Below are 12,327 nucleotides of genomic sequence, written 5' to 3' on the forward strand. Positions count from 1 at the left end.
GATTGGGCTGGCACATACAATACGACCACTCTGTACTCCAGTGTGGTTTAAGATAGGAAGATAAATGAGCATCTGGGTGAACAGTTGTGGTTATTTGTACATTGTGATATTGCATTCTATCTTACTCTGTGGCTTCCTCCTACTCTCCTTGTCCTGATCCAGAGAGGCTGGTTCCAGGCCAGAAGCACTGCAGTGGGGTGAAAGCCAAGGCCCTGGCCACTGGGTACACCATACTTACTGTGAGCTACACCCACGGCAACGTTCACCTCAGTGCCAAGATCACCATTGCTGCCTATCTTCCTCTCAGAGTGAGTCCAAAGGTTTTGTCCTTCCACGGCCTTGCTCATCATGAACTTTGAGATGTATCATTTTAGTTTCTCAAGGCCTCCAGAATTATTTTCTTTGTGTGAAGTTCTTTAGTTCTTTAGTTAATAGTGTACTTCACACGTTTTCTTTTTGAATGCTGAGGCATCTGCATGGTGTAATCATCTTCAACTTTACCTGAAGTCTTTGTTGCGATTGCTATTATTCTTTTAACTCACCTCATAACACCAATTAGCTTTTGTCTTCGAACTAAACAAACCCACTTATGCACACACATGAACATTCATACACATTCATACACATACTCTCTCCTTACAATCAAGTTAGAAATGCGATGATCAGAGTCTTAAAATGTTCTCCTCCTCTTTCCTCTGTGCATTTTAATTATGCATTTTAAACCTAATACACAGATTTGTTTCCTATGTTTGGGCTCTAGTACTGCACAGGAATGAAAATGAATTCAACTGTTGTGGTAGAGTTCTTTAATTTAATAGTATGACATGTATTATGATGAGTGACCAAATCTCCTGTCATGAAGAATTTCGTCATTCCTGATCCACGGACAGCTGTGGTTTTCCTTGCATATTACATTTAGGTTATCAGTACAGTAACATGCTGTTTGATGCACCACTTTTGAGGTCATGTATTTTTTTATCATGGGATTGAGTAGTATTCTTCAAAATATTGCAGACATTTTTGTGATGTTTCTTTACTTGTTTTGCACTGGCAGCTAATGGATGACCCAATTTTGTTTCTTTGCTGTAAAATAAGTTAAGCTAAACATTTTGCCCGCTTAGTTCCTCTTAACACTAATGCCCAAGCTGATATACATAAATACCTGCTTTCATTTTAAATATTGAGATATCTTTCTCTTAGATTTTTCAAAATCTCCCTCCATGACATTTTGCACACCTACTTTCTGCGTTTACTAGATTTTGGTCCCCCAAATCTGTTGACATTTGTAAAAGCATTTCTTTCTGAAAGTGTGCTGCTGTAACATTTTATAATACAATACTTTTGTTTGGCAGGCGATTGACCCTGTATCTGTGGCTGTGGTGACTCTGGGATCATCTAAAGACATGTTGTTTGAGGGCGGGCCACGACCTTGGGTTTTAGAGCCCTCAAAGTTCTTCTGCAACTTGAGCGCTGAGGATGAGGCCAGTGTTCGCCTTACGCTGACCAGTCCCTCATCTCACAACTATAACCAGCACTGGGTCAGAGCAACCTGCAGGGCCCTGGGAGAGCAGGTGGGAACTCCTGAAATTATACTGTTTATACTTGTATGTTTCTATTTTCCATTCATGCCGCCAACCGAAGAATTGTATGGTTAGATTTCATAATATTTGAGAATAAATACAATATCTCAAAATCTTAGCTTTATAATCTACCTATAGTTATTCATATAACTCCTCTGTATATATATAGTGTCATGCTTTATAACTGTGCGGGCTCCAAATAGTTATAGAAATAGGACTTTAGTATTTTGTCATCAGCTTTAGTTGTCATTATGTTTTTCTTCAGGTGCTGGAGGTGATGGTCGGTAACAAGGCCAGTGTGACCAATCCTTATCCTGCTGTGGAGCCGGCAGTGGTCAAGTTTGTATGTGCCCCTCCATCTCGCCTCACCCTGGTCCCAGTGTATACCAGCCCACAGCTGGACCTGACCTGCCCGCTGCTGCAGCAGAACAAACAAGTGGTATGTATGTGGTCCCTTTACAAGGCTCAACACGCTTCACCTTGCTGTCTTTAGCTGCCTACATTTACCTTTTTATTACTGGTATTTGTTTTGTATTGATTACTTACCTTTGTCCATGGCTGTTCACACTGAAATCACTGAATTTCATTTTGGTGACGTGCCATTTGAAGAAAGCGACAACTATCTCACAAAAGGACTTTAACTTTATTTATGAACACATTATTGCTCCTGTAAAATCATTAGAAAATATCTTTGGCTCAATGATGATAAGGATTATAAATGTTCCATAATAGAAGCATAATGTTTGGAAAATGAATTGATCATCACTACAGGTACCTGTTTCAAATTACCGCAATCCCATTTTGGATTTGGCTGCTTTTGATCAACAAGGAAGGAGGTTTGACAACTTCAGCTCTCTGAGCATATTGTGGGAATCGACCATGGTGTCGCTGGCCAGTATTGAACCCACTATGCCCATGGAGCTACAACTGTTCGAGGATGGCAACAAGCAGATGAAACTTCACGGTAAAGCATTGTGTCTTGCCTTAAACCTTTTAGTTTGTTTGTTTTGTTGTATTTTTAAGAAAGAGTGGGTTGTCGGCTTAACTCTTTTGTTTAGACATTTGGAAAGTAATGAGGGAAAGGCAGGAGAGAAAGCTATGGCAGGATTTAATTCTAAGACAGTGGAGGCAGACAGGGAATTATCCATTCACCCACTACTGGGAATACATTTTTTGTTGTGTTTTTGCTGTCTTTTTTGTTTCTATAGATTAGTGATGACAAATAGTTTGGATTGTTGTTAAATTACTGTTTTGTTTCTGTTGTTGTTGTTATCTGTGGCAGGACGGCAGACAGTTCTTGTCCATCATCAAACAGGCATTGCTGCCATCACAGTGACAGCTCTGGGTTACCAGGTTTTACATCTCACTGCAGCCAACGTTCCCAGTCCAGTAAGTGACTTAACCACTAAGATGTGTCAAAATGTTTCACTTCCTTTAAAAAGCAGAAGCAGCAGAACGTTATTCAAAATAACCGTATAATGTTGTCCTGTGGATCTGCTAACAGTTTTCTCCCAGTCAGATCAATGTCAAGTGAGTTTTTTTGCCTAAATAAAGATCTGACTGTAGCTAAGTTTCCATCCACTTGTCAATTGAATTATCTGAAGTTCGGTAAAAAAAACTCATGCGAATGAAGCTGGTGAAAGTGCGTTTCCAACCAACGGCTTTAAAGCGAATAAAAACCTGTGCCATGACGTCACATGCTGTTTTGCGGTCAAATTGGTATATCGAATTGATTTTAGACATTTTAAGGTGTTTCCGTTCATTTTCGCACTGAATCGCACAACATTCAAGCAAACATTTGCCAGCAAAGTTTTGCTAGACAAAATGGATCGCACCATCTACCAACAAATGATCAATATTGCACAAGTTGTAATAGTGCTTATGTGCCAGCTGATAACGACATATCAAGCTATAATAAGAAAACAACGACGCTATCAACACATTGCTATGATGATGCAGATGCACGTAAATGCCCGACGCCAACGGAGGCGGCCTGTGGTGTGGGAACGACAGCGCTCCAAACAGTTCTGGGAGATCGTGGTTCAGAGACACTTCACAGAAACCCTTTGGTTGAAGCATTTTCGGATGACCAAGACAACATTTGACCTGTTGTGTAATTTTATTGGCCCGTCCCTTTTCCCCAGATGTCGCAAGCTATCGCCCTCCGGTTCCATCCGAGAAGCGTATCGCCATTGCGCTCTACAAACTGGCTACATGCGCAGAGTACAGAGTGGTAGGCGAAACGTTTGGAGTCCGCAAAACCACCGTGCACCGGTGTGTTTACACCGTGTGCAATGCCATATGAACGAGGATGATGCGAAGATATACATACATACATACATACATACATACATACATACATACATACCTACCTGGAGTGGATGAGACGCATGATATCTCGCTGCGTAACTCCAGAGCGCACCTTGTGCCACAGGTGTATGGCGCAATAGACGGGACTCACGTCCCAATTAGACCCCCTGCTGAAGGCTACAGGGATTTTGTCAATAGAAAGGGCTGGCCATCAATCGTACTACAGGCTGTGGTAGACGATCGTTGCATCATAAGGGACATTTGTGTCGGCACTCCCGGTAGTGCGTCTCCTCGTTCGTCCACTTACATCTGTCTTTGTTGACACCCGCCATGTGTGCAAACAGAGCGGAAATACTGGGCGGAAATTAACTAAAACTTCTTCTTCGTTTTGTGGCGGGTTGCAACCATAAAATGACCTAAAACTTAATCGCAATTCATTATTTATTCGGCAAATAACGTTTCCATCAGCGTTTATCGCATAAGCCGTATATCGATCAAGATAAAATCAGATGAGACCGAACGTATTTCCTTTGAGTCGAGATTCATGAAATTCAATCGAATTTTACTGTTTCCATAAGGCATTTTTCATTCGATATCACTTAATTCGGATAAAAACGTGTGGATGGAAACATAGACTGTGATGGAAATGTTGTGTTTTGTGTTGTTTGGAGTCAGTGTGCAGAGCTATACTCGTTTCATTGATGTTGTGTTCCAATAAACTTGCACCTGCATGTGATAATTAAAGTGCTCATATTATGCTCATTTTCAGGTTCATAATTGTATTTAGAGGTTATATCAGAATAGGTTTATATGGTTTAATTTTCAAAAAACACCATATTTTTGTTGTACTGCACATTACTGCAGCTCCTCTTTTCACCCTGTGTGTTGAGCTCTCTGTTTTAGCTACAGAGTGAGGCATCTCACTTCTGTTCCATCTTTGTTGGGAGTCGCACATGTGCAGTAGCTAGGTAAGCACTGCTAGCTTGTCAGTTGCAGAGAATGAGGGCGTGCCATGCTAGCAGCTAGGCGAGTATTATAACGTGTTACAAAGTGACCACGTTCGTCACGGAAGTAAAGGCTGGACTACAATAGAGCTGTTTGGAGCAGTTTGTGAACAGTGTTTTCTCTGGAAGATGGTTAAGTCCCTTTGGGGTGGACTTTGGGCTTTTTCACTTTGTAAACCGATTACATGCACAAAAAGATATATAACACAATAAAGGAAAGGGAAAAAGCCAAAAAGCATAATATGAGCACTTCAAGCTATTTTTCTTTTGTTCAGTCCCAACTTCAACTTACTTCCTGGCATTACCAACATACTGTATTGTATGCTGGTATAATATTTACATTTGTAACTATAACACCAAGTATTTTCCAACCCTTCTTCTACTTCTGGACAGTATGACCCCTTGACCCCTGTCTCAGCCACCTTGGAGCTGCTATTGGTGGAAGATGTGAAAGTTTCTCCTGACACAGTTACCATATACAACCACCCTGATGTGCGGGTAAGGGACTGACTTGTACATATCTCTTTACCCTGCAAGGGTAAACACCGACAGACTTGGCTTGTTTTGCTAAAAGCAAAATTGCATTTGATATTTCATCATAAAGGATATAATTTACTCTTTTAATCAAGCAGAACAAAACATGGAAATTAACTTCGTCACACTGGTACCAACTGAATGAATTCAAACGTTAATAATGATTGCTCTAGGCACACTGGAATCCTATATCCCTCTTCCCTCAGTGGGCCTCCCTCTCCTAATCCTGTGCGATATAGGAGCAGTGTTTGGCAGGTGTGGGGGTTAAATAACAGCTAGTGACCTGTGTAAGAGGATTTTAAAGAGTGAGTGTGGTCAGAGGTCCTCTTTGATGTCTCATGCCAGCTGAGTGACAGAAAAAGAATTACAGTAAACTCAGATGATTTTCTGAATCGCCCCACAATATGTGATCATTTCAGTCTTAAAGTGATTTTCAGATTTGTCACAAGGCAGTAAATGTATTTTGTTTTGCAGGAGAATTTGGCCCTGCGAGAAGGTTCAGGCCACTTTTTTGTCAATACCAGTGTTAAAGGGATAGCGACCGTGGTATTCCAGGAGGCCCAAGGAACAGCTCAGGTAAGAATGAACATCTAGACTGTGATGGGATTAGTTCAGGGCAATACACAATTGTGATATTGAACAACATACTGTGGATTTCCAGGAATTCCCTACTGGTGTACTTTAATCCATAATCCAACCTGGATTGTGGATTAGAGTACACTACAACAATGATCCATTGAATGCAGATAATTCTGGCACTCACTTGATTGATTTGCTGTGTGCGCCTAGGTCTCTCCAGTCTACCCAGGGGAGGTGAAGGTGATGGTTCATGACCTTTGTCTGGCATTTCCAGCCCCTGCCAAGGCCACTGTACACGTTTCTGACATCCTGGAGGTTTATGTGAGAGTGGTTGACAAGGTGCGTTTCCCACCCCAATAATTCCTCTTTTTGGAGGGTCCAGACACAGCTTGACTAGATGATCCCTATTATCAGTACCACACATTCCTGAAATGCCTCAATGGTGTCAAAGCACTAAAAAAGGTCGTCGTCTTGGTTTTCATGAAAGTCAGCATGTCTTGAATTAGCGTCATTAGATTTGCCCCGTCTGTGAACCAAAATGACAATTTCCCAAATGATTGATGTCATTAATCTGTGTTACAGGTGGAGATTGGCCAATCTGTGAGAGCTTATGTCAGAGTCTTGGATGATAATAAGAAGCCCTTCCCAGCCAGCTATTTTCATTTCATGAATCTTAAACTCAAAGCAGCTTCTGCAATCGTCTCTCTAAAGTAAGTCATTTGTCGAAACTTGTCATTGAGGATGTAGGAACCTGCAAGGCTTCATGTCAATTTCTAAATATCTTTTTTGCAGACGATTAGCGGAGTCCACAGAAAAAGATACCGCTGTTTTCATGGTGAAAGGTGCTTCTATTGGTCAGACCACTCTCTCAGGTGTTGTTGTGGATAAACATGGGAAAAAAATTTCATCTGCACCTCAGCAAATTGAGGTATCATTTTGTTTGAATTTCTAAAATGCCAGTTCACATTTTGACTCTTGCATATATGTAACTTTTTTTTTTTTTTTTTGGTTCACTTGTAGGTATTTCCACCGTTCAAGCTCATCCCAAGGAAAATGACTCTGTTGATTGGAGCAATGATGCAGGTATGTATATATTGATGCTTAAGTTTTGTCTGAGAACAGCTGGTCTCAGTTCGCCTTGCCAGAAGAGTTCATCTGGTCCTCAGTTTATCTTCCAAAAGAGCCCTCTGCCAGGACTCTTCTGGAAGATGACGTTAGCCTAATTGCTCTTGGTCTAAACATCCAGCTCCCCTTTTATTTGCCTCAACTCATGCTTGAATTAGAAAGCATTTACCATCGATCCAAGAGGCCTCCTAATTGCTAAACATTAAACTTAGTAATACACATGCATTACATATTATTTGTGTTGGATATCCATTTTTCTAATATTGAGTACTTTAATACACAAAGGATAATGTCTTTTAGCAAATTATCACATCTTGCATTGATGAAGGCTATTGACTACACTGTCAAGTGTCGTCAAGATCACTCATGTAAGAGTGATGCTAATTTTTTCTCTCTTCCTGTTTCTCGCTTTCAAAATCTCCCTCCCTTTTTCATTCTTGCTGTCATTTATAGATCACATCTGAGGGGGGCCCTCAGCCTCAGTCCAATATCCTTTTCTCTATTTCCAAGGAGGAAATAGCTTCTGTTAATGGCATGGGCCATGTCAGGGGTGTTACCGTTGGTAATGTCACTGTGACTGGACTGGTCCAAGCTGTTGATGCCGAGACTGGGAAGCTAGTCGTTGTGTCTCAGGTGTGTGTGTGTTTGTATATGTATATGTATATGTATATATATATATATATATATATATATAGATAGATAGATAGATAGATAGATAGATAGATAGATAGATAGATAGATAGATAGATAGATAGATGTGGGCAAGTATATCGCTTAGATTTTACAATAAAAAGCTTGTTCTCTTGTGCTCACAGGATCAAGTAGAAATTGAGGTTGTGCAATTGACGGCCATTCGAATCAGAGCACCTATCACAAGAATGAAGACAAAGGCACAGGTATGATTCTTTTGGAGAAGAACTACAGTAAAAAATTACCCCAAATCTAAGCATTATTGCTTACAGTAGCACTGCAGTTAACTGGGAAACCATTAATTCAGCTCTCTATGGGCAATGTACTCACTGATCACCTTCATTCATCTCCTTTTCTAGATGCCTGTATATGTGATGGGTCTGACCAATAGTCAAACACCCTTCTCCTTTGGCAATGCTGTACCTGGCCTCACCTTCACGTGGTCCACCACCAAGAGAGACATTCTGGATGTCCAGCCAAGACACATTGAGGTACACTGCCCTCAGGTTTTTTGCTGCTGCATTTGATATCACATTTTCTGCCACTCAACCTTTCCTATTTTAGCTCGTGTTGTCTCTTTGATCCGTTTATCAGATTGACTTAAGATGTGCTGTCCCTGCATTACAGTATGATTTAAAAACAACAGCATATGCCTTGTCTCTGCTTCCTCGTCAGCATCTGCCTTGTCCCTGCTTCCTCATCACTGTTGCCTTTTTATTTGATTTGCTGCTGCTATTTTTGCCATTCTCATAATGGTGCCCGTCTTTCTTCAGGCTAACATGGAGATCCAGTCAGAGCACAACTTTGGCATGAGGGTGACTGGAAGAACGAGAGGGCGGACAGGGCTGAAGGTGGTGCTCAGAGTTACTGACCCCAAGGCTGGGCAGCTAGTGGGGAATCTGCAGGAGCTCACGGATGAGATCCAGATCCAGGTACAGCACTGTGGCTACATGGGGATACACTTGGAAAAAAAGCACTGCTGTAAACATTGTATCTGTGTGTCCTGAACACCAGTATTATAAATACTGTATATGCAGATATTTTATAAAGACCTCTTTTTATGGACTACTTTGCTTATCATGACCTGTGTCCCTGCTGCTGTTTCTTTACAATAGAGAAAGCTAGCATTTAAGGCAGCAGAGCACTTCAGTTGCTGAGCTTTGGAATATCTGAAGTTGTTAACTTTGTGAAGTGATAAGACTGCAGATTAGTTAGAGCTGAATGCATCCATCTTCAAACTGCATTAAACTATGACATATCACTTGTCCCGAAACATCAAAGAATGATTAAATCCCTTTAATAATTGGAGTTTCAACATTGTGCTTTGATCAAGGTCTATGACAAGCTGCATATGCTTAATCCAGAAGTAGAGTCTGGGGAGTTACTGATGGCTCCGAACTCAGCCCTCAAACTCCAAACTAGCAGGTGAGTTACGAGTGCCTGCACAGTAGTTTTTGTCAATTCTAAAAGCATGTGTATAGACAAATGTGTGGATTTCTCCAACTTTAATTACAAAATTACAGATTGGATAAACATGATGCAATTTTTGTTTGTCTAATAGGGATGGTGTAGGTGCACTCTCTTATCGAATGCTGGATTGCCCTGACCAGGTTGTTATTGCTCAAGTGGATGATAAGGGCTTCCTCTTCTCTGGCTCCCTTACTGGCATCTCCTCTCTGCTGATCACCTCGCAAGAGACCTTTGGTGTCAATCAAACTCTCATCCTTGCTTTGAAGGTCAGTTTTAGAGTCACTGCATGAAAAGTGTTTCAGATTTTTGGTTTTAAAGGCAATATCGAATGGATATTAACAGTGAAATCCATTTAAATGACCTCCTGCCTGTAGTTGTTGTATAAGCTGTGTATGTCAGTCTGCTAAAACATTTACAGTACATTATTTCAATTCCAAATTTAATTTAATTTTCCAGTTTAATTAAAATGGGTTGAACACTAAATTACGATACATCAGTTTGTGATTAGAAAATAATAAGCTAAAAAATATGTTTGAGAATATTGGTTTAAGAAACTTGTCTTAAAATAGGAGACATTTCACATCTACTGTATGTCAAGGATTTTTTTTCCAGTTTGGCTTTATGTAGAAAAAGCATGGCTTTAAAGGAACACGCCAACTTATTGGGACTTTAGCTTATTCACCGTATCCCCCAGAGTTAGACAAGTCGATACATACCCTTCTCATCTCCGTGCGTGTTGTAACTCTGTCTGACGCCCCCAGCGTTAGCTTAGCCTAGCACAGATCATGCAGGTAACTGGTTCCAACTAGCCGACTGCTCCGAATAAGTGACAAAATAACGCAAACATGTTCCTATTTACATGTTGTGATTTGTATAGTCACAGCGTGTACAAATAATAAGGTCACATGAGACACAGCCGTCTTCTAACCGTATACTAAGTGGGAACTATATTCTCAGAAAGTGGAAGCACTGCTACTTGGGCGGAGTGATTAGCGCAACACCGAAAAGCACAGTTACTTCCGTCAACAAAACCAATGTGAATAGTTAGTTAGTAGTGAACGTGACTAGTGATCATGGCATTATTTGTACACCCTGTGACTATACAAATCACAACATGTAAATAGGAACATGTTTGCGTTATTTTGTCACTTGTTCGGAGCAGTCGGCTAGTTGGAACCAGTTACCTGCATGATGCTATTAATAATTAATAAAAAACTATTAATAAATAATAAATAAAATAATTAATTTAAATAAATCATTTTCTGATGTCATAGATTTTTATGCAGCATCTTTGTAAAACACACAGAACCATGAGCTGCCTCCATTGTTACATCTGCTACAGGCTAATTGTCACTGGACTGAGTTGTATGGCCTCTGCGATGGTTGATGCTAGAACGAATGGTCCAGAGGGACGGGCGAAGACATGACCCAACTCTAATTGGTTGATCGCTTGGTTAGGTTTAGGCATGAGGAGTGAGATTGGTTAGGGTAAGAATATCAGGAATGCCAATCTGAAGCAGAGTAGCGCGGGTCATGCCTTCACCCATCCCTCCGGACCATCCATTCTAGCATCAACACTTGTTAACATTACTGACCCGTGGCAGTCACTGGAGTTACCGAGTGCGACACTAGTTCTTCCCTTCGTTCCTCAGGTGGTACCTGTGTCCTATGTGCGCTTCAGTACCAGTCCAGTTCTCTACATGCACACCAAAGAGAGCCTGAAAGCCTTCCCTCTGGGCATAGTGCTCACCTTCACTGTCCACTTTCATGCCAGCACTGGAGAGGCCCTACACAGCTCCAACTCCCACCTTACGTTTTCCACAAACAGGTCTGTTAACATACAATCTATAGGTTCTATGTGCTGTCATGTATGTACATAATTCATATGTTCATAAACAGTGTGACTTAGTGAGTGAAACATGTTTTCTATAGTAGACAGGCAGAGGAGGGAGGAGGATATGTTTTGCAGTTTGTTTAGTGTCCCAATGTTAAAAAGCCATTATCCTGCTGTTATGGGCTATATATAGGGTCTCTTTGAGTGGTCCGTTCGTTCAACCTCACACAGCCTTGCGTAACCTAATGTCTCCCTGTATTTCAAATTCTGCCAGACAAGTCACGTCAACCCACACTACTCACCCTCTACCAGCACAACAGAAAATGTGTTTAATTTGGAATGCATTTATCCATCATTGTTCTCTACATTCTTACAATGTAAAAATTGATTTAGATTTTCTTTTAAATGTACTTGACATGTTGACTTGTTTTTATGATGTTGATCCATACGAGATTTATCCACTAACAATATTTTCTATACTTAGCCAGTGCTGTGATGCACCATACTGTACCTTTGGCCATTGGTTCAGACTGTGTGCATTAATAACTGTAGAGTACAACCTGAGTAGTTGAGGTCATGGCAGGCTGTGCTACAGTAGGAGTTCACAACATTGATTTACCGGGCTGTTCCTTCAACCTCATTTCAGATGGAGTTGTTTCCACCTGAGTGAGTGAGCTAAATTAATGGGAGGAGCATTGCTTCCCTCCTGATGAGGGACTCCCCCGTCTGTCTGCACAATAAATTAAGTCTATTACCTTGTTCTCCACATGCTGCCAGACAATTTTAGGGGGAAAGTATAAAAATCAGAGTGGTAAAGGGCCGGTAGTCTTGGGACTAAAAGGGCTGGTCTATGATTATATCCTACTGAGTCTCCAAGAAGCCAATTGGATTTTACTGCTATCTGAGGTGCGAGCAATTTGGCCCCATTTGTTCAGAACTGATGCTTTGGAGATGGAGGCAAAAAGAGAATTTTTTTTTTTCAGGGGGGAAAAAGATAAATATAATAGGATGTAGAACTATAAAAAGCTAAACTAAGGAATGGAAAGTATTGTTTTCAAAATGTTTCTCAATAGCTTGTTTTTTTTTAAGCATGTATAATACTATTGGCCCAGTTTTACCCAGATTACTAAGTTCTCTAGTAACAAAGACAATGCCAGTTATGTTTGCAAAATAGTTTATTGGAACGACAGATAAGGAGTAG

The 12,327-nt window shown here is 40.8% G+C and overlaps 1 protein-coding gene across 2 annotated transcripts in view; it reads left to right on the forward strand.

The window, feature by feature from the left end:
- Positions 1 to 12,327, forward strand: part of nup210 (nucleoporin 210) — a 31,359-nt gene that overhangs the window by 10,596 nt on the left and 8,436 nt on the right. For both annotated transcript variants that reach the window (XM_031316537.2, XM_031316538.2), the window contains exons 14-31: positions 163 to 308; positions 1,353 to 1,571; positions 1,846 to 2,019; positions 2,352 to 2,544; positions 2,863 to 2,969; positions 5,288 to 5,392; positions 5,903 to 6,004; positions 6,218 to 6,346; positions 6,590 to 6,717; positions 6,800 to 6,935; positions 7,028 to 7,090; positions 7,586 to 7,765; positions 7,948 to 8,028; positions 8,182 to 8,313; positions 8,596 to 8,754; positions 9,156 to 9,247; positions 9,384 to 9,558; positions 10,945 to 11,120. In XM_031316537.2, coding sequence (XP_031172397.1) covers positions 163 to 308; positions 1,353 to 1,571; positions 1,846 to 2,019; positions 2,352 to 2,544; positions 2,863 to 2,969; positions 5,288 to 5,392; positions 5,903 to 6,004; positions 6,218 to 6,346; positions 6,590 to 6,717; positions 6,800 to 6,935; positions 7,028 to 7,090; positions 7,586 to 7,765; positions 7,948 to 8,028; positions 8,182 to 8,313; positions 8,596 to 8,754; positions 9,156 to 9,247; positions 9,384 to 9,558; positions 10,945 to 11,120 — 2,497 coding nt within the window. The remainder of the gene's footprint in view (positions 1 to 162; positions 309 to 1,352; positions 1,572 to 1,845; positions 2,020 to 2,351; positions 2,545 to 2,862; positions 2,970 to 5,287; positions 5,393 to 5,902; positions 6,005 to 6,217; positions 6,347 to 6,589; positions 6,718 to 6,799; positions 6,936 to 7,027; positions 7,091 to 7,585; positions 7,766 to 7,947; positions 8,029 to 8,181; positions 8,314 to 8,595; positions 8,755 to 9,155; positions 9,248 to 9,383; positions 9,559 to 10,944; positions 11,121 to 12,327) is intronic.

The sequence above is a fragment of the Sander lucioperca genome, chromosome 12 (assembly GCF_008315115.2).
Source record: "Sander lucioperca isolate FBNREF2018 chromosome 12, SLUC_FBN_1.2, whole genome shotgun sequence".
Taxonomy (NCBI): domain Eukaryota; kingdom Metazoa; phylum Chordata; class Actinopteri; order Perciformes; family Percidae; genus Sander; species Sander lucioperca.